Source organism: Meles meles, chromosome 12 (assembly GCF_922984935.1).
Source record: "Meles meles chromosome 12, mMelMel3.1 paternal haplotype, whole genome shotgun sequence".
NCBI classification, from domain to species: domain Eukaryota; kingdom Metazoa; phylum Chordata; class Mammalia; order Carnivora; family Mustelidae; genus Meles; species Meles meles.
Genome location: NC_060077.1, coordinates 9,269,323 through 9,287,958, shown reverse-complemented (window position 1 = coordinate 9,287,958; position 18,636 = coordinate 9,269,323). Strand labels below are relative to the sequence as shown.

The 18,636-nt window shown below is 49.7% G+C and overlaps 1 protein-coding gene across 1 annotated transcript in view; it reads right to left on the bottom strand.

Annotated features, from left to right (window-relative positions):
• The window catches only part of RBM19 (RNA binding motif protein 19), a 120,084-nt gene extending 103,370 nt beyond the window's left edge, over window positions 1-16,714 (bottom strand). The window contains exons 1-8 of the mRNA XM_046025706.1: window positions 16,582-16,714; window positions 12,379-12,561; window positions 10,415-10,540; window positions 10,174-10,212; window positions 9,687-9,879; window positions 8,254-8,528; window positions 6,577-6,657; window positions 1,702-1,780 (exon numbers count right to left, since the gene is read on the bottom strand). Of these exons, the coding sequence (XP_045881662.1) occupies window positions 1,702-1,780; window positions 6,577-6,657; window positions 8,254-8,528; window positions 9,687-9,879; window positions 10,174-10,212; window positions 10,415-10,540; window positions 12,379-12,561; window positions 16,582-16,617 (1,012 nt within the window). The 5' untranslated portion in view covers window positions 16,618-16,714. The remainder of the gene's footprint in view (window positions 1-1,701; window positions 1,781-6,576; window positions 6,658-8,253; window positions 8,529-9,686; window positions 9,880-10,173; window positions 10,213-10,414; window positions 10,541-12,378; window positions 12,562-16,581) is intronic.
• Between the last annotated feature and the right edge of the window lie 1,922 nt (window positions 16,715-18,636).

The window sequence follows — 18,636 nt, the reverse complement described above, 5'->3', positions numbered from 1 at the left end:
TTACCCCTCGTGCACAAACAAGCATGCGGGGCTGTTTCCTGGAGCACGGGACCTCCCATCTGCCACCTCCCAAGGCCTCAACCCCATGGGCGGCAGAGTGGCAGGGCTAAGGGGCGGCGGTGCTGCAATGTGGTCCTAAGCCCGGGGGTCTAGGCCTCCATCACAGGGTTCTTTATTGCCTCTTAGGATTCCTCCTTCCTCTCCGTTCCCAAAGGCAGGCACCTCATGTATCCCCATAAATGTCCCCCACCCTCCTCCTTGCCCCTCTGTCACACCCCAGCCCGCCTCCTCCGATCCTTCCCTGGACAGCTGCAAAAGCCCCACCCAGCCCACCCGCCCCTCATGGGCCCGGCCCAGGACCCTTCTGTCACCAGCCAGGGACTGTTCTGTATCCAACTGTGGCCTCCCCATGCTTTAAGCCTCTGCTGCGCTCCTGCACCCCGGCTGGAGTTCATAGTCATAGTAAGCCCCCCGGCCTCGGGGCTAGGTCCCCCCTCCTCACCAGCTCTTCTGAGGGGACATGCTGTCACTCCTCAAAAGCGTTACGCTCCCATGCCAGCTCCCTCCAGCTCCCCGGCCTCCAAAACTGTTTTCTCTCAGCCCTGACAGCTCTGATATGCTCCCTCCGGCTCCCCCTTGCCAGCTCCTGCTCACCCTGTGGTCTCCAAAGTGCCGTGAAAGCAGGGGCAGCCCCTCCTCCACCACCACCACTATTAACAGCAGCTCTCAGGGAGTACGTGGGAGGCGTTCAGCAGAGTTTAAATGCTGTGTGTGTGTGCTAACTCACTGAGTCTTCACAATGGAATGGACTAAGTAGGACTGCCCCATTGCACAGATGAGGGGAGAGAGGCCAAGTCCCTCACTCAGGGTCACGGGGCCCGTCAGTGGCTGAGCTGGGATCTGAGCCCGGGCAGGCGCTCGTCACCCGCTCCTTTACTGCACTCGGGTAAGTGTGCAAGGAGACAGAACTAGCTGGCTGGCTGAACGGCACTGCCTGGTAAGCAGGGCTTCGTGCTCTGAGAGCAAGGGAGGAGACGCAGATACTCAAAGGTGACAAGACCATTCCTAAAGCAGAGCCCTTTCTTCCCTGGATGCCAGCCCCCAAAGTTCCCAACCCTTCTGCCCAGGTGGGAGTCTTCTTGCCAAGGACACCCCGCCTGCCCAGTACCGCCTGGCCTCCCCCAGCCGGAAGCCCCCACGGTGGCTCTCAGGGGGGCACCAAGTAAGCACAGGCGGGTCTCCAGCTCTCCAAGCTCAGACCCTTCCTGCCAGCATGCTCCCTACCCCTCTGAAGCCTAAGGAGGGGGCTGGCTACCCAGACGGGGAAGGCAGTGGGGAGGGCAGCCTGGGGAAACACCACACATCCTTGGCAACCCACAGCACGGCCTGTGGACTTGGCCAAGCAAAGCCCTGGGACCAAGGACATGTGTTTAAATGGAACAGGTGAGCCCATGAGCACAAGCATAGGCTGAGAGCGAGGACAGGAATGGGGGTTCAAGGAGGGTAGAGCAGGGGCAAGCTACATACAAGACCATCAGAGACAGACTCTGTCCTGAGTGCTTGAACCTGTCCACTGAACTGGGGACAGAAAGAACAAACACAGCAGCTACCCTAAAAACATCCCCCTGAGGCGGCTGCCCCAACCTCCCATCTATGCCCTCTGTCTCCCCAAACCCACCCCACAGAGGGCCCAGGCCTTACCTGTTTTGTTCCCATGAGCATTCCTCACTATCCGAATGGCCACTGGTCTCAGGGGCGCCAGGAATTCCGTAACATTCTTCTGCAAGCAGAAAAGATTTCCCTCCTTTATCAAGCGCGATAACAGAGGTGCACCCCAATGAAGAAACGTGGGCCAAATTTCCAAATTCAGAAAGGTCCCCATGTCGTTTCACCCATTAACTTCTCTCTCACTGCTAAACACAGAGCTTTTCTCCATCATGCAATAGAACCACCTTAGATAAGCTTAGAACAAAAAATCGGAAGAGTGGGGCGCCTGGGTGTCTCAGCAGGTTAAGCCTCTGCCTTCGGCTCAGGTCATGGTCTCAGGGTCCTGGTATCAAGCCCGGCATTGGGCTCTCTGCTCAGCAGGGGAGCCTGCTTCCTCCTCTCTCTCTGCCTATTTGTGATCTCTGTCAAATAAATAAATAAAAATCTTTAAAAAAATAATCGGAGTGAAAAATGCAGATCTATAAATAAAATAGTATCATTCCAAACAGCATTTTCAGACATTGTTTCTGATCTTTTTCCTAAGGACGTTTTAACACATATTTGGGGTTAACTCTGGCTTTTGTTACCTCTCATGAATGCATTAGTATTTGTCCATGTTACTTCACGAAGGTGAGACACAGCAATTTAGAGTGCTGTTGTAGACGGTCCTTGATTTTCTGAACTCCTCTATTTTGGGCATAAGGGTGGCTTAAGCACATTTTTTTTTTTTTTAATGCACAAACATGCAGATATATCTCATATTAAGGAATGCTCTAAAATACAAACAAGAAAACAAAAATGGCCCCTAATTCCCTAATTCCAAAGCCCAGCTCACTCTTGCTGGCTTTTTATTAAAAAAAGAAAGTAGGGGAACCCCCCCCTTCTCATCTGCATACTAGCCCGAGGCCTTAAGGGAAGCTTAGGATGTCCAAACAATGTAAAAATCAAAGTACTACACAATAAATGGAAGAAGTTCAATAATGCTGTGAATTTTTCCTGTTCCTACCTCCATTAAAAAAAAAAAAATGTCAAAAATATCAAATTCTCCCAAAAACACTTTTTCTTCATTTTTATGTGCCTACTGAGAAGTGTATGATATAGGATGTGTCTTCTTCTGGAAAAAAGAAATGCATCTATCCACACTCCTCTGTACACTGCATTTTTTAAAACAAGATTTTATTTATTTATTTGACAGAGAGAGACACAGCGAGAGAGGGAACACAAGCAGGGGGAGTGGGAGAGGGAGAAGCAGGCTTCTCTCATGATGAAGTGTAAAGGATTACTGCTTTTTTGCCTTTATAAATGACATGATAAAAATTGATACATGAAGTTATAAATAAAACAGTAATACAAGAGCAGTGAACATTTTCGCACTGAAATCTCAGTGCATTTGGTTCACTCGCCTACACAGCAAATTCCTAGCATTATAATTGCTCGGTCAAGTGTACAGATATTCTTAATTTTGACTGACACTTCCAAATTGTCCATTAAAAGGCTGCCGTGCACACCTCTACCGACAGTGGCTGAAAGCATTATTGAACTTTTAAAATTTTTGCAAAATGTAATCTTCCAGTTTCGAGCTGTCTTTCTTTACTTATGAGTGAACTCAAGCATCCTTACTGGCCATATGCAATTTCCTTAGGAGACCTCCTACCTTTGTCCATTTTCCTATCAGGTCAGAAGTCCCAAGTGCTTGAACTATGTGTAAATTAAAGAAACCAGATGTTCCTGTTGTTTGGTTGCAAACAAATGTTGTCTTTTGCCTTTCTGACATTTATTATCTTACAGAAGTTTTCACTGTTATGCCATCAATTAATCCATCTTTTTCCTTGCAGCCACTGAGTTCTGCAAATGGCTCAGAGAGGCCTGTTTGATTCTAAGTAAATTGACTAAAGCTTTCTCCTGTAACTTTTATAGTGTCCTTTTTTTTAAAGCTTTCAATACATCTGAAACTTCTCTTGCTGTAAGGAATAAGGCAGGGATGCATCTTTTTTTCTCTCTTCAAAAAGACAAACCAGTTGTTCCATTATTACTTACAGAAAAACCTCTCTTCATTGCCATGGGACACCCCCACGATCCTCAAGTAAATGCTGATACAAATTGGAGCTTATTTCCGAATTCTATTCTAGTCCATCAGCCTGTCCACAACTTTGCCTGAACCAAACTGTTTTAATTGCTGTCACTTCAAATATGTTTCAGTATCTTTTAGGGGAAGGGTCTATTCTTATAGAATATTCCTGAATGTTCTATGACAGCGTCACCACCCTGATGAGCTATAACTGAACTTAGTCATTCATGATTAGGGAAGAGCCAGCATCTTTACATTCTAAAAATGTATGGCTTCCCATTTACGTAAGTATTCTTTCAAATCCCTCATTGGAGGTTAATGTTTTCTCTATAAAACTTTTATTAGAGGAGTGCCTGGGTGGCTCAGTGGGTTAAAGCCTCTGCCTTCAGCTTGGGTCATGGTTCCAGGGTCCTGGGATCAAGCCCCGCATTAGGCTCTCTGCTCAGCGGGGAGCCTGCTTCCCCCACCCCGCTCCGCCTGCCTCTCTGCCTACTTGTGATCTCTATCAAGCAAATAAATAAAATCTTAAAAAAAAAAAAAACCCTTTTATTAGAGTATCTATAAAGCCTCCCTCTACACACACACACACCCACAAACACACAAATATTCCTCAGACTATCTAAAGGTAGGTTTTCTTTCTGTTTTATATACAAACCACTTCTTCGATTACATTTTGTTTTTATTCCTGGAGAAGAAAAAAGTAACTATTTTTTTATTAATTAGTTTTGGAAAAAGCCATCTAGTGTTTCCTTTTTTTTTTTTTTTTTTAAATTAGAGCATGATTTTCTGCATGTTTGGTATTAAAACTAAAGTGTGGCCCATTGAAACAGAATATACTGCATCATGAAAAATGTCCTGGTCTGGAAGATCCCCCATGCTGTACCATCAAGTAAAAAAATGCAACGTACAGAAGTGTGGGTAGATGAAATTCTTCTTTCCAGAAGGACTCTACCAGCTAACTCAGAGACTCCAGAGTGTGACCCAGATGCTGACTGCATACAGGAACTTTGCTAAGCTTCATTTTAAAAAATTTGTAAATATACAGACTATCAAAAAAGATGAACACTTCAAGAGAAAAAAAGGGCAACAGTATGGCCAGGCACTGTGTAAAGGAAATGTACGATGATTTACAAACGTGAGTGATTGACCCCACCAATAACGTAAAACATAAATTGAGACACCATTTTTGTCTGTCATCTTGATAAAGATGAACACCCAGCATCCCCAGAAGTGGGCACTTTCATACTCCGCTGAAGGGAGTATAAATTAGCAATGCTTCCAGAGGGCAACTGACATTCTCTATCAAAGCCTTGAATGTGTTCATGCATGGGCTTACATAAAATATCCCAAGCAAGGGTTGGCAAACTGTGGCCCACAGGCCAAATATTGCCCATGGCCTGCTTTTGTATGACCTGTAAGCTAAGAATGGTTTCTGCATTTTTGAGGGGTTATTTTAAAAGAGAGAAGAAATGTGATCCAGGCACCATATGACCCCCAAAGCCTAAAATCTGTGCTATCTGATCTTTAAAAAAAAAAAAAAAAAAATCAGCTCACATCCAGTCTCAAGCAATGATGACTGCATTATTATTAACAGCAGAAGACTAGAAACAACCCCCATATGCCACCTTAGGGGATGGGGGAGAAAAGCATAATGTGTCCAGAGTAAGAAAAAACATACAATGTGAACAATGATGTCGTAGCAGAAAATTCAATATGCAAAAATATTTTTTAACATATTGTGGTAAAGGAGGAAAAAAGTTTCAAAATAGTTCTTATTGTAGAAATGCTTTATAAAACTAAACAACAGAGGTCAGTGTTTATATACAAAGAAAAAAGCGTCTAAGAAGATATGGTTAGTGGTTGTCACTGAGTGGGATATAAAGTGTGTGTGTGTGTGTGTGTGTGTGTGTGTGTGTGTGTGTGTAATGTTGCCCCACCTTGCTTGGGACCGTCAGTAACTACACCTGCACGAAGTAGACGTACATCTTGGCACCCTCTCTGGTTAGCACTCCTCTCACTCTCAACTCAGCTGGAGGATATTTAATATGGTCATCTCAGTTAAAAATAATTTCACTTTTCTTCACTTAGCTACTTTTAAAATTTTTCCTACGCTGAACTTCTATCACCTACACAAGGAAGTAAATTAAAAAGTTCTCTGCTATGTAAACCCAGAGTCAGTTGACTACAGTATGTGGGCCAAATGTGGCCCGCATCCATTTTTGTCAATAAAGTTTTAATGGCACACAACCATGACTGTTTGTGTTCCTACTGTCTAGGGCTGCCTCAGTGCTACAACAGCAGGGTTAAGTAGTCAGCACATTGATCACAAATCATCTGGCTCATCCTTTAAAAACAATTTTTTTAAGATTCATTTTTGAAAGAGTGCAGGGGGTAAGGGCCTGGGAAGGGCAGAGAGGGGGAGAGAGAATCCCAAGTAGACTCCACACTGAGCGCAGAGCCCAACACAGGCTTGACCTCATGACTCTGAGATCACGAACTGAGTTGATATCAAGAGTTGGGATGCTTAGCCGACTGAGCCACCCAGATGCCCTTAAAATTTTTTAAGAGTTTTTGCCACTTCTAACATACAGGACCAGAGAGTGAAACCAGTATTTCTCCATCTCTGTAGAGCCGTCTCTGTTTCCTGATCCTGAGAACGTACTTTGCTTTTCTGACCCCAGTTCCTCCCAGTTCAAGTCCTCAACGATCCTAAGGCCCCATGCATCAGAGCCTCCCAGCATCCTGCTCCCCACCTCCCATGTCCCGGGGTCTCCTTGCCCTTGTTGCATTGTTCGTCATACCTCTGTGACATTGAATGGGGCTCCCCGCAGTTTCACAGTGTAAGGGGTGGTGGGTTCCTTCTGGTTTGCTGGTTTGTCTGCCTGAGTGATGGCAAAAACAGAAATGGCCCCAGTGAGTTCCTGGGAACAGCTGCAGGAGGAGGCGGGGCCAGACATCTTGGTGAGGCACCTGCTTCTAGAGTGAGCCAGGGAACACAGACAAACATGCTTGTCGTGCAGGGCAGTCTGGCTGGAGGGGGAGGTAAGGGTGCACCAGCAGGGCCTTCAGGCTACAAGGAGAGGCAGAGAGCCTCGGATGGAGCCTTGAGATACCCTGCTATTCGCTACCATGGACTTAGGGCTTAACTCTGGGCTAGACACTGGTCCAAAGCACTTTCTAAATACTGCTGTCCTACTGAATCCTCAAAGCAACTTCAGAGGTTATGGGTTCAGGATCGTCTTTGTAATTCTCTATCCAGGTAGCCCTAAAGAAATCTCAATTTTCCAGAATTCCTTTGGCAACAAAACTTGCCCTGACTTAAAGTCACTGGCCAGTAAAATCTGCTCTGAGCAGACGTGAGGCAATATGACATCTGCCTTTACCCCCGCAGCAGGAGCGGTCATTCCTGGTTTCATTGCAGAAACAGACGTGAACAGACACGGGCCTGATTAGGGGCTGCTGTCCCAGACCCCCCGGGAGTGTGACACTGCACGAGGCGCTGAGGTGTCTTCCTGAACTCGGAACCTGCGAGCGCCAGCACGCGCTTAGGCACAGGGGTTTGGGAAACCAGACACGGGGCCTGCTGCTAGGCTGAGCGTCATCTTAGGTGAGGACCAGCAGCCCGAGGAGCAGCACCTTTCCCCAGGTCCCACGGCCACTCTGGGTCGCAGCTGGGGTTTGAACCCATAGTTCTCTGACTTCGCCAGACTCGCCTACCTCTCTGGAATATCCATTTTTAGGATAAAATGACGAGGTGTGGTTATGAGAAGGGGCCGTAAATTAAGGAGTGAGGGGGACGCGATAAAGAGAAGAGAGAGAGATGATGTTTGGAGCCTTGAAGAGGGCTGGGTGGGAAGAGGGAGGCAAGGGGACGGGGACCCCGATGTGACCTGCCCTGCCGCTGAGCAGAGGAAGCCCTGGTGGGACACAGGTGGCTGTCTCTGAAGGTAGCACCTACATCTGTAACAGCCCAGCGAGCCTGGATTCAAGCCTGACCCCAGCACTTCCTAGCCGTGACCTTGGACAAGTCTTTTTCCTTCTCTGGGCCTCAGGTTCCTCCTCTGTAAAATGGGACAAGAATCCCTGCACACCCCACTCCCTGGAAGGCTGTCATAAGACTTAATGACAAACGACCAAGCCGGCATTATACCCAGCACGTCCCAGCAAGCAGTCCACTAACTCCATCTCTTATGGCCATCGTGGCTCCCATCTGCCTTCCCTGCTACGGAGCGCCGAGCATCACACACCCCTGCCCCTCCCGCAGCTCGCGAACACCGCGGCCACAGAAGGCAGACAGCCTCTCCACGTCGCCACAGAAAACAGACTCAGGGGAGAAGTGCTTGTCCAAGGTCACACAGCAGGCACGTGCCAGGGCCAAGAGTTGAGGCGGGCCCCGCAGGGAACGTGGGTGAGGACCAGGGCAGCTGTCCCCCTCCTCCCTCTGCCCTCAAGCACCAGTGTGCACCCCATGCACACACCTCCGCTCTGGCCGCCCCCGCTGTCTCGTTCCTGGACGGGCTGCCCCGCGCTGGACTGGCCCCTGGCCTCCCTCTGTCCTGCTGGGCAGGCGCGGGGCAGGGAGCCTCCTCCTCCTCCTCGGTTCCGCTCTCGTCCCCACAGCTCACAGCCTCGTCTTCACTCTCCTCCTCTTCCGAGGACGATGGTGACTGGGACTTCACCACCTTGGACTTCAGGTAATCCATGTCCGAGAGTCCCGTCTGCACGGCCGCCCTGGGTTCGCGGCCCCCCTCCTCTGCGAAAACAGGGGTCTGGGAGTTAGCGACGGGCGCTGGCCAAGCAGAGGTGCGGACCAACAAGACAGCCCGGCATGGTGGCCCAAGGCGCTGAAAGCTCTGGTGGGGCCTCTGATACGCAACGTTAAACAGGGTCTAACTGTTGGGGGTTCTGACACGTCGCATGCCACAAGTCAAGAGAGTTCCGTAGCTCCCTGCACGGCTCCCTGCACCGGCCCTGCCCTCGCCAGTCTGCACTTTCAGCTACGGCCGGCGCAATCATCTAGAGAGACAGACAGGACTGTTCACTCCTCGCCTGCAAGCTTCCAGTGGCTTCCAGATGCTCGCAGGACACTCACGCTCATCAGGCCAGCGTGAGCTGACCAGCTTTGCCCCAACTCCACCTCGTCCTTCCAGCCGCCCCAAACCACGTAGGCCCCCCTCAAATGCCTGTGCTGCCCCTTCCCCCATGCCCTGCCACACTCATCCCTCTGCCGGTGACCCCTCCTTCCTGCCCCTTCCCTACCGTATCCCACCCACTCCCAACGAGTCCTCCAGACTCCAGTTTTGCCCAGAAACTTCACCAGGCATAAAATTCACCTTCAATCCATTGTCTCACCTTCGGGCATAATCGATGCCTGACCCACAACCAGAGCAGTGACCACTCCAGACTGCAAACGCTCCCGTTCCCACCTGCCCCCATGCTACGCTGTGAACCTCTTCTGAGGATAGAAGCCCCCTCCCTCCCCACAATACGGAATTAAGTCCACTATTAAGGATGATATCTGAAGATGAGCGCCACAGCGAGAAAGCAGGAAAGGGGGGCGGGTAGGAGAGCTCCCAGGGGAGGCCTCCAAGGAGGGGGCCCTCAAGCAGAACCTTAATTCTGTAATGTTTCTTTCCCCTGACTTTCCAGCTCTGGGAGAGGACTCTTCTTTGCTCACTGCTGTATCCTCGAGGCCCAAACCAGCGCCTGGCATTCAGCAGGTGCTCAATAAATACTTGACAGACTGTGACCAGCATGGGTCGGGGCAGATCTTGGGTGGGATAATCACCCCCAGAGAGGACGGCGTCTCTCACGTCATCTCCCATGTCTGGCACCCAGGTCACAGCCACCGGGCCGTGACACACACACAGGCACACGCTCTGCGTGGACGGGTGCGCGTGGATGCCCTCACCTTCCGGGTCCTCGCCAGCACCCTCCTCGTCGCTCTCCTGCCCCGAGTCGGAGTCGAAGTTCAGGTAGTCACTGGCAGCCTTGCTCTTCCCTTTCGAGGCCTCGGTGTCCAGGGCATCATTGGCCCAAGTGGCTGTCTGCGTCCGCTTCTGGTGCACGGACAGGAACTCCTGGAACTCGGTGTCTTCCTTCAGCTGGCGGCCGCAAGGAGGCGGGGAGAGAAGGGTCAGCTAGGGTGCACCCTCCTGACCCCCCGAGAGCGGGTGGGAACATCCCCTGAGCCCATTTCTCCCGGTCTCTAGAGGACCCCTGGGATCAGCTGGTCACACTCGTCATCAGACAAGGAGACCAAGAAGCCACAGAGACACAGAGAGGGAGGACAAGAGGTATGCCTCTGCCTGCCAGGCACCACACACTGTCTCAGCCTGCGGCAGCCCTCCTGGTGCTGTCCTGGGTACCCCCCATCTTGGTCCATAGGACACACTCACCTTCTCCAATTCGGTTGCTACCCTTTTCGTCTTGTCATCCTGCAAACAGAAGGCACAGATGGTGAGGGTCCCAGATGAAGGGGGAGAGGGGACAGACAGGTTGCCTGGGGAGCATCCAACTTCAGGAACCATCTGACAGGGAGTCTCTGGTGGTTCCTGCTCCCGCTCCTCTGTCCCCGCCCCCCACCCCAGGTGACCACCTTGCTGACACGTGGGATGTGGGTGGGAGTGACCTACGCACTTTCTTGGGTTCTGTAGGGACAGCATCTTTGTCTTTTGAAGGATTCTTGGACTGGCTTGTTTTCTGAGCATGTCTGCTCCAGGCCCGGGGCTTTGTCGGGTCCCCAAACGCCTTGCAGAACTCCACCTATGTGGGAGAGAGAGAGGGTGATGGGGACACCTGCCCCCAGCCCGGCACAGGTGTTACCCTCAGCACCTGGAAGCCGGGCTTTAGAAAACAGCAGTTGTCACTTACGAGCAGAGTCAGCTGAAGCAAATTACAATGGACCCCTGAACGACACAGGGTTAGGGGCACTGACCCTGTGTAATTAAATGTCTGTGTGTAACTGTCCACTCCCCCCCAACATCCAACTACTAATAGCCTCCTGCTGGCTAGAAACCCTATGGAGAGCAGTTGATTAACACATAATTTGTATATCATATGTATGATGCACTGCATTCTTATAGAAAAATGAGCTAGAAAAAAAGAACACATAAAGAAAACCATAAGAGAAAATACATTTACGATACTCTACTTTATTAATGAGAAAGATCCGTGTGTGGGGCGCTGGCGCCGTTCTGTCCCAGGGTCAGCCGTGGTCACCCTCAGCTGTCCTTTGCTTTCTCCTCCCTGAGGTCATTTGAGTCGCTACACTTAGCAACCAACCCCACGTACTGGCAGTCCGAGTGCTCTGCGAGCGGGAGGACACGGAGCCTCCAGGACAGCGGGAGGGAGGGACCGCCACCCTTCCCACTTCCTAGATCAGCAAAGTGAGGTCATTTGTCCCAGTCACCCAGGGAGAAGGTAACAGAGCGGGGACGGGAACTCAGGGGGCCTGGCTCTAGAGCCTGAGTTCTTAGCCACTCAGCCTCCCAGGCTGGCTGACACGGGGTCTGGCACAAGGCAAGGCTAAGCTAACGGCTTCCAGAATCACTGTAATTATCGTGCATTGAGCTCGCTGGCCGCAGAGAATGGCTCCGGGGTGATGAGAGAGGTGGGCGGCCACTGAGAAGCCTGCTCAGCGTCAGGCCTGAGCTGACATGACTCCCACAACACACTCCTGAGACGGGCTGCACTTTCTGCCACATTCGAGGGCACCGGGGGCTGCCTCTATCCTGGGTTGGTCAGGGGGCTGTCTTCCTGCCACACCCCTTTCGACGGACTTTCAAAATATTTCTGCTGTTTCTGTAGCAATGATACGTGTTCAGCGTAAAAAAACTCAAATCAACAGAGAAAAGCACAAGGAAAGTGAAAAAAAAAAGTTTTTATCCCAATTTTTATCACCCAGCAAGAGAAACGAATGTTTTGGTAAATATCCGTCCACATAGCTCTTTCTACATTTCGCACACAGAGACTAAGAAATATGGTTCTATGTGAATGGAGTCACGTGATACATACTTGTCTAACATCTGGTTTTCTCTTCTCAACCAAGTGTTAAGAATGTTTGACCAAGTCATTAAATGTACATGAGTGACAGGGACAGGATCTCCTCCTTTAGGAAGCTCTCCCGATACCCCCTGGGCCAGGACATGGGCCGCCTCCATTCTCCAGAGGTCTCTGGAGCTTCCCCATTGCAGCCCTGACAACACCAAGTGAAAGCAGCCTATCCACCGGCCAGCCCCACGAGGACGGGGACCAAGGGCACCACGCTTCTCGAAATTTCCAGCATGGAGATGCTCCCTGTGTATCCACTGAACGAGTGAGCGACTGACACAGAACAGTGGTTGTCCGAGCATGTTGGGGACAGCAGTACTGGCTTCACCCGTGAGCTTACCGGCCTGCCTATTCCTAGGTCCCAGCCCATCCCCACGCTGACTCTGAAACTGCTCTAACAAGCTCTCCAAGGGATTCGTATGCATGAAAGGTGGGAGGACCAGGGAGATGGACCAAAGACAGCACAGTCTGAAAACAGCTCGGCTCAGGACTAGAGCATGGAGGGAAAGATCAAGGGTGTCTATTTCGACAGGCAGGAGAAGCTGACTCACCGAGATCCGTGAGGTGTCGATAAAACTCTTGTTAAAATGCTTCAGCGCCGTCCGGGCCTCTTCCTCCGACTTGAAGCCGATGAAGCCAAACTTACGGAACTTGCCATCTTTGGTGAACTTCAGGCTGCAGTCCGTCAGGGTGCCAAAAGAAGCAAACAGCTGTCTGAAACGCTCCTCTTTCATCTACAACAGAAGGGCACACTGAGGGAGGGGCAGGGGAATCCTCCGAGCCAAGGGGACAAAAACGGGCTGGAAACCCTGGACCCTGGGATTCCCCAAGGGCCAACACTGATGAGGCTGGGGCAGAGCGTGCTCCACAGTGGGACCTGGTGCCAGCTCTGGCTTGGAGGAAGGCTGCAGTGAAATCGTCTTACTCTATGGGCTGTTCAAAGGATAAAGAGACCTATTATGTATGGAGCCCAGCACCACAGCCGCTCCCATCAATTCCTGATAATGTCAGTGTAAACGTGTGAATGAATGAATGAATGAATGAATGTGGTAAGTTACATGTGTTTGCTCACGGAGGTAGAGAGAATAATGAAGTACCCCAAAAGACGGCCACATCCAAATCCCTGGGACCTCTGGGCCTGTGACTGCACGTGGCCAAAGGGATTTCACAAATGTGATGACATTAAGGATCTTGAGATGGGAAAGTTATCCTGACTCATCTGGGCAGATCCAATACCGATGTCCCAGTACACAAGGGAGACAGGAGGGTCAGGGCTGCAAAAGGCAGTGTGATGGTGGAGACAAAAAAGAGACTGCAAGATGACACACTGCCAGCTTTGACCCTGCAGGGTGTCGCCAAAAGCCACGAGCACAGGCAGCCTCGAGAAGCTTACAGAAGACCAGGAAACAGATTCTCCCCTAGAGTCTCCAGAAGGAAGGCAACTCTGCCAGCCCCTTGATTTTAGGATTTCTGCCCTCCAAGACTGTAAGATAATAAATGTGCATTGTTTTAAGCCACTAAGTTTGAGATGATTTCTTAACAGTGGCAATAGAAAACTAATCCCTTAATATTATTATTATTATTTGGCTAAGGGACCCCACATAGAAACTGATTCCCAGCATCTTGCCATCCTCACTCCAGCCAGACCACTGACACAGTTCAGTTGAGTTTTCTAAGCAGTTACTGGGGGATCTGTGTGTGGGCAGTAGTGGGGACACCAAGAACCCCACAGGTAGCCAAAACAAGGTCTAAAATTAAAGAACCTAGAGACGCTGGCAGCCCAGAAGGAAGGAAAAACACGTTTTCTGTGGTAGGTTCTTTTTTTTTTATTGAATCTTCTTTCTTTCTTTTTTTTTTTTTTTAAAGATTTTATTTATTGGGGCGCCTGGGTGGCTCAGTGGGTTAAAGCCTCTGCCTTCGGCTCAGGTCATGATCCTGTCTGTCAAATAAATAAAATCTTTTTTTTTTATAAAGATTTTTATTTATTTGACAGACAGAGATTTCAAGTAGGCAGAGAGGCAGGCAGAGAGAGAGGAGGAAGCAGGCTCCCCGCTGAGCAGAGAGCCCGATGCGGGGCTCGATCCCAGGATCCTGGGATCATGACCTGAGCCGAAGGCAGAGGCTTTAACCCACTGAGCCACCCAGGCGCCCCTTTCTGCAGCAGGTTCTTAATAACTCTGATCATTAAAATCTTGGATCACCCTTTGAGTTAGGAATTATCCACATTATAGAGAGAAGAAAATGAAGGTCATCCAGGATAAATGATCTACCCAAGTCTACAGAATCAAGAGCTGTGACTCAGCTCAGATACATAAAAGGCAGTGAATTCATCTTCCCCATTACATGGGAGCAACCACACCCAAATCTGACCCCATCATTCCTCTGTTAAGAACCTTTTGGCGACTTTCTAACACCAGAGGCTCAAGAATAAGCAAGTACTGTGAAACGTGAGATTCTCCATGGCTAACTAGACCCAGCCCTTGAACACCACCTCTTGTCAAATGCCTTGCAGCCTTTCATGCTTTTTACCTCTAAGGTTTTACTAATTGTCTCCTCTAGGTGAAATCTTCCCAGCAGGCCTGGGCTAACTCCTCTCATTCTCAGTTCAATCAGCTCCCCCAGGAAGCCTCTCCCGGACTCCCCGGGTAGGTCAGGTAACCCAGCCCTCTGTGCTCACACAGCACTAGGTCATGCTTCAGTCCCTGCCCCTTACACCATGGAGATCTGGTGTGCAAGTCCTCTGCTAGACCGTCAATGCCATAAAAATATGGGGACTGAGTCTTATCCCCCACTATCTACATGGTCAGCAACATGACAGGTACTCACTACTAAACACGTGTTGGGAAAGAGCTAAGACAAGTGCATGTTATCATGCAAAGAGAGACAGTAGGGTGTAGGGGTCAGGAATGCAAATTCTAGAAGAGATTGTTCAATTCAATCCCTGCTCTATGAATTACCCGTTGTGTGTGACCTCAGGCAAGTCACTTCCCCTCGCTGTCGTTCAGTTTCTTCACCTTTAAAATGGACACAAAAATGGAACTGACCTTATAGGGTCAGTTGCTGCGGATTAAATGGTTACTTTACTGAAAGCAACTGGTACAGTGCCTGGCACATGGTAAGTTCTCAAAATGTTAGCTACTATTACTGGTTTTTCATCAGTTCCTTCATTCACCAGACAAGACAAGCAATGGTAAGTCAGTCCAATGAGGGGAAGAATCCGAATGAAACGAAGTGGGAGGGGAAGAAAGGGCAGCCAAGCTAAAATCCTCACCCATCAAAGTGAGGCATCAAGAGACATTGCCTGGGGCGCCTGGGTGGCTCAGGGATTAAGCCTCTGCCTTCGGCTCAGGTTATGATCCCAGGGTCCTCGGATGGAGCCCCTGCATCGGGCTCTCTGCTCAGTGGGGAGCCTGCTCCCCCCCTTCTCTGTCTGCCACTCTGCCTACTTGTGATCTCTGTCAAATAAATAAATAAATATAATCTTTAAAAAAGAGAGAGAGAGACATTGCCTAAAGCTGGTGGATGGATCAATAGGTATTTTGAAAGAATTAAAAATAATAATGTAACGGACTGGAAGGGAACAACAGATGACTGTGGTTCCTTGTCTTTCATGGGGGAGGGTCAGCAGTCATTGGGGTAAACAGACCAAGAAATGGGGGAGAAAGCACACCATTTAGACATGGAGTAATACCTGTGAGGAGTCCTAAAAACAAACCATTGAAGGTGGTTCCTCCTGGAAAGAGACAGAGGGTAGGATGGAGCAAAAGACTTTGCTTCTCATTACATACACCACGGTACTGTTTGAATCCTTTTTTTTTTTTTTTTTTTTTTTTGGTACGGTTTGAATTCTTAAAATCCTGTCATAGCTCTCCCACAACCCACTGGCGGGGGCGGGGGGAGAAAGGTTAAAAAACCACAATAAAGCAGAAATAACTTTGTGTTATATCCCTCCTTCTAAAGAGTACAGAAGCTCTCTCATCCCATCCGAAGAGGACATTTTGTATTTTGGGAATGCGCTTACTGGCCACACGGATGGTGAGGGACAGCTCCCCAAACCAAAGTTAGAGTAAAATGGGTAAGGCTGAACCACTCCAGCACACTGCCTCCCGTCATCTGACACCACAGGCATGTAGTACTTCTTCACTCATTCATTCCACATGTTTTTATTGAAGGCCTACCACGTGCCAGGTTCTGTGCTGGTCTCTTGGGAAACAGAGACAAGTATGACTAGGTCACTCCTCCCCACTTATTGGATAAACGGTTTAAAGCTCTTCACACGCACTCAGTTTTCTTAAATCATGCCCACTGGCCCAAAGGCGGGAGTGGGGGTGGAAACGCAGGTCCGCAACCTAATACTCCCCACTTGCCTGTCCAACAAGCTCCCGAACCGTAGAGGAACGTTAAGTGCAGGGTTTGAACCAGTGACGAGTGAACAACAACAAGAGTGCGCGTACAAGAGAGGTTATAGGAGAGAGCGTTCAGCACACGTGGGGGGGTGTTGGCATCTCCATAGGAAGAGACTTGTGGGGATGGAAGTCAGGCACCCTCGGGCTGGCTGGGAACCCTTGATCTGTCACTATCTCCCTCTCCCAACTGTCAAATACGGATATGCCGAGGATCTTGACCCTTCTAGGTTTCGAATGCGCCCTGAGTCCTGCCCCAGGGCCGCAGCCCCTCAGTTCTCTCCAGCCATCTCCTTCCTGGCCCCCAGCTGGTCCCAATTTCAGATTCCCAAGTCCAGGCCCTGCACTTACCCCATTCGGGAGGTTTTTCACGATCAGACGCGACATGGCGCACGGCCCCCACTGTTTCGATTCCGGCGCGGTCGGACAGCGTCTTTCACCAACTTTCACGCTCCCGCTCTGGGGGCCGCCATCTTTGGCGAGCCGGAACAAAATCACGTGCTCGAGACGTCAGCCCGCCCTCCCCGGAAGCAGGTGTGGCCGAACCAGAGGGATCCAAAGAAGTCACACCCCTCGAGGGGCGGACCTGAGCGCTTGCTTTCTCTGCGCAAGCGCAGGCTGCTGCGCCGCGCCCGGAGAAACCCATGCAGCGGCGCGGCCGGCAGGAGGCGCTGGTTCCTAACATTGGCGGGGGTTTGCGTGTGGCCGACTGGATGTTTGAGTCCTGGGAACACTTGGAAGACTTTGTAGCCTCCATCTCTATTTTATTTTATTATTGAGTCCTAAAGCAGCCCTAGGAAGGGAGGAAGGATTAGGGATGCTTGCCTCCCTTTCAGAGATGGGGAGACTGAGGTTCAGAAAGCCTGCCAGGCGCCATGAAGCAATGTCTTGAGCATCACTTGCAAATATTAGAATGTATCCACTGGAAATAAAAGTCTGTGTTTTTGCTTGAGAGTCGCCTGGGAACCAGAGTAAGGCATTTTGCTCAATGGCACAGAGCTGTTCTGTATGAAGTAGTGTTTCATAGTTTTAAGAGATAGGGTTATGAGGTTCATTGGTTTCCTACAGCTACTGTGACAAATTACCAGAAACTCAGTGACCTTAAACAACAGAAATGTATTATTTCACAGTTCTGGAGGCAAGAAACCCCAAAGTCAAGGTGTCCTCAGGGCTGAACTCCCCTGGTAGTCTCTAGGAGAAGAGACTTCCTGGTCTCCTCCAGCTCCTGGTGGAGGGCCAGGTGTCCCTTAACTTGCCCCTGTCTTTGCCTCCTGGTGCCAATGCGTTCCTCCTTGCATGTGAGTCCCATCTACTTCCTTCTCCTTTCTCATATTGGATTTAGAGTCCATCTCAAATCATCTCAAGATCCTTAATTTTCTACCTGCAAACACCTTTCCAACTAAGGTCATATTCGTAGGTTCCAGCGATTAGGGCGTGGGGGTAGATCTCTTTGGGGGACACTCTTCAACCCCCCACATGAGGATTTGCTTGTTTAATAGGTTACTTGGAAGATCGAATTTCACCCTCTTCACCTCCTGCAGAAAGTCTTTTGCAGGAAAGCTCACATACACATGTAAAAATGTCCCCTCATGCCTAGAATAGATGATTTCGATGTGTTTCGATGCCATTCGTTTATTCAACAGATACTTATTGATATTCATGAAAATGCTGTTTAATTAAATGGCAATTAGGGGGTTGTTTTCCGCACACAGAGACCCTGGTCAGGACGGGATGGAGCAGGCTTTACAAGGCAGCTCCGGTATATTAGCCTTTTATGAGGGGGCAAGTACAGGTTGTCCGGCCAGTCCTGGTTTCATGTCCTTTTTAAAAATTTTATTATTTTCGTGAACTGCCTTTATTAAAGTGTGCAACTAAACGTAGCCTTCCCTAAAGAAATTCACAAATCAGAAGGTCTCTCAAAGGTATTAAAAGAAATGAAATGCTCTCTGCCAATCCGCATGTCCCAACGCGGGGCCAGGAAAATATGGTCGCCACATGTCGGGGATGGAGGGACCGCTTCTGGGCTACGGATCCCCGTGAATTTAATAAACAGTTGTGTTGTAACATTATTATTAGTCTTCTGCTCCCCTGCCTGGCCGGTTTGTCTCCTGCCTCCTTTTCTCTCCCAGCAAATATAATCCAGGGACACCTAGACTCCACCAGGCTTGCCTCTCTGATTAATCCCAAGGATTAATAATCAGGCAGATCAAAGCCAGCCCCACCCAGGACTACCCTCACGAGTGTGCTGGGGACCGTGGGATGTCATGTCTAGACCCTGGGGGAGTTCCCTTTCCAGGAGGGAAAGGCACTCTGCCCCACCATGATCACTACCTTCGGAAAACGCTTCTAGGCAGTAAACTAATGGATACCTAAAATGACTTCAGGCATCATCCTTTCTATTTCAAA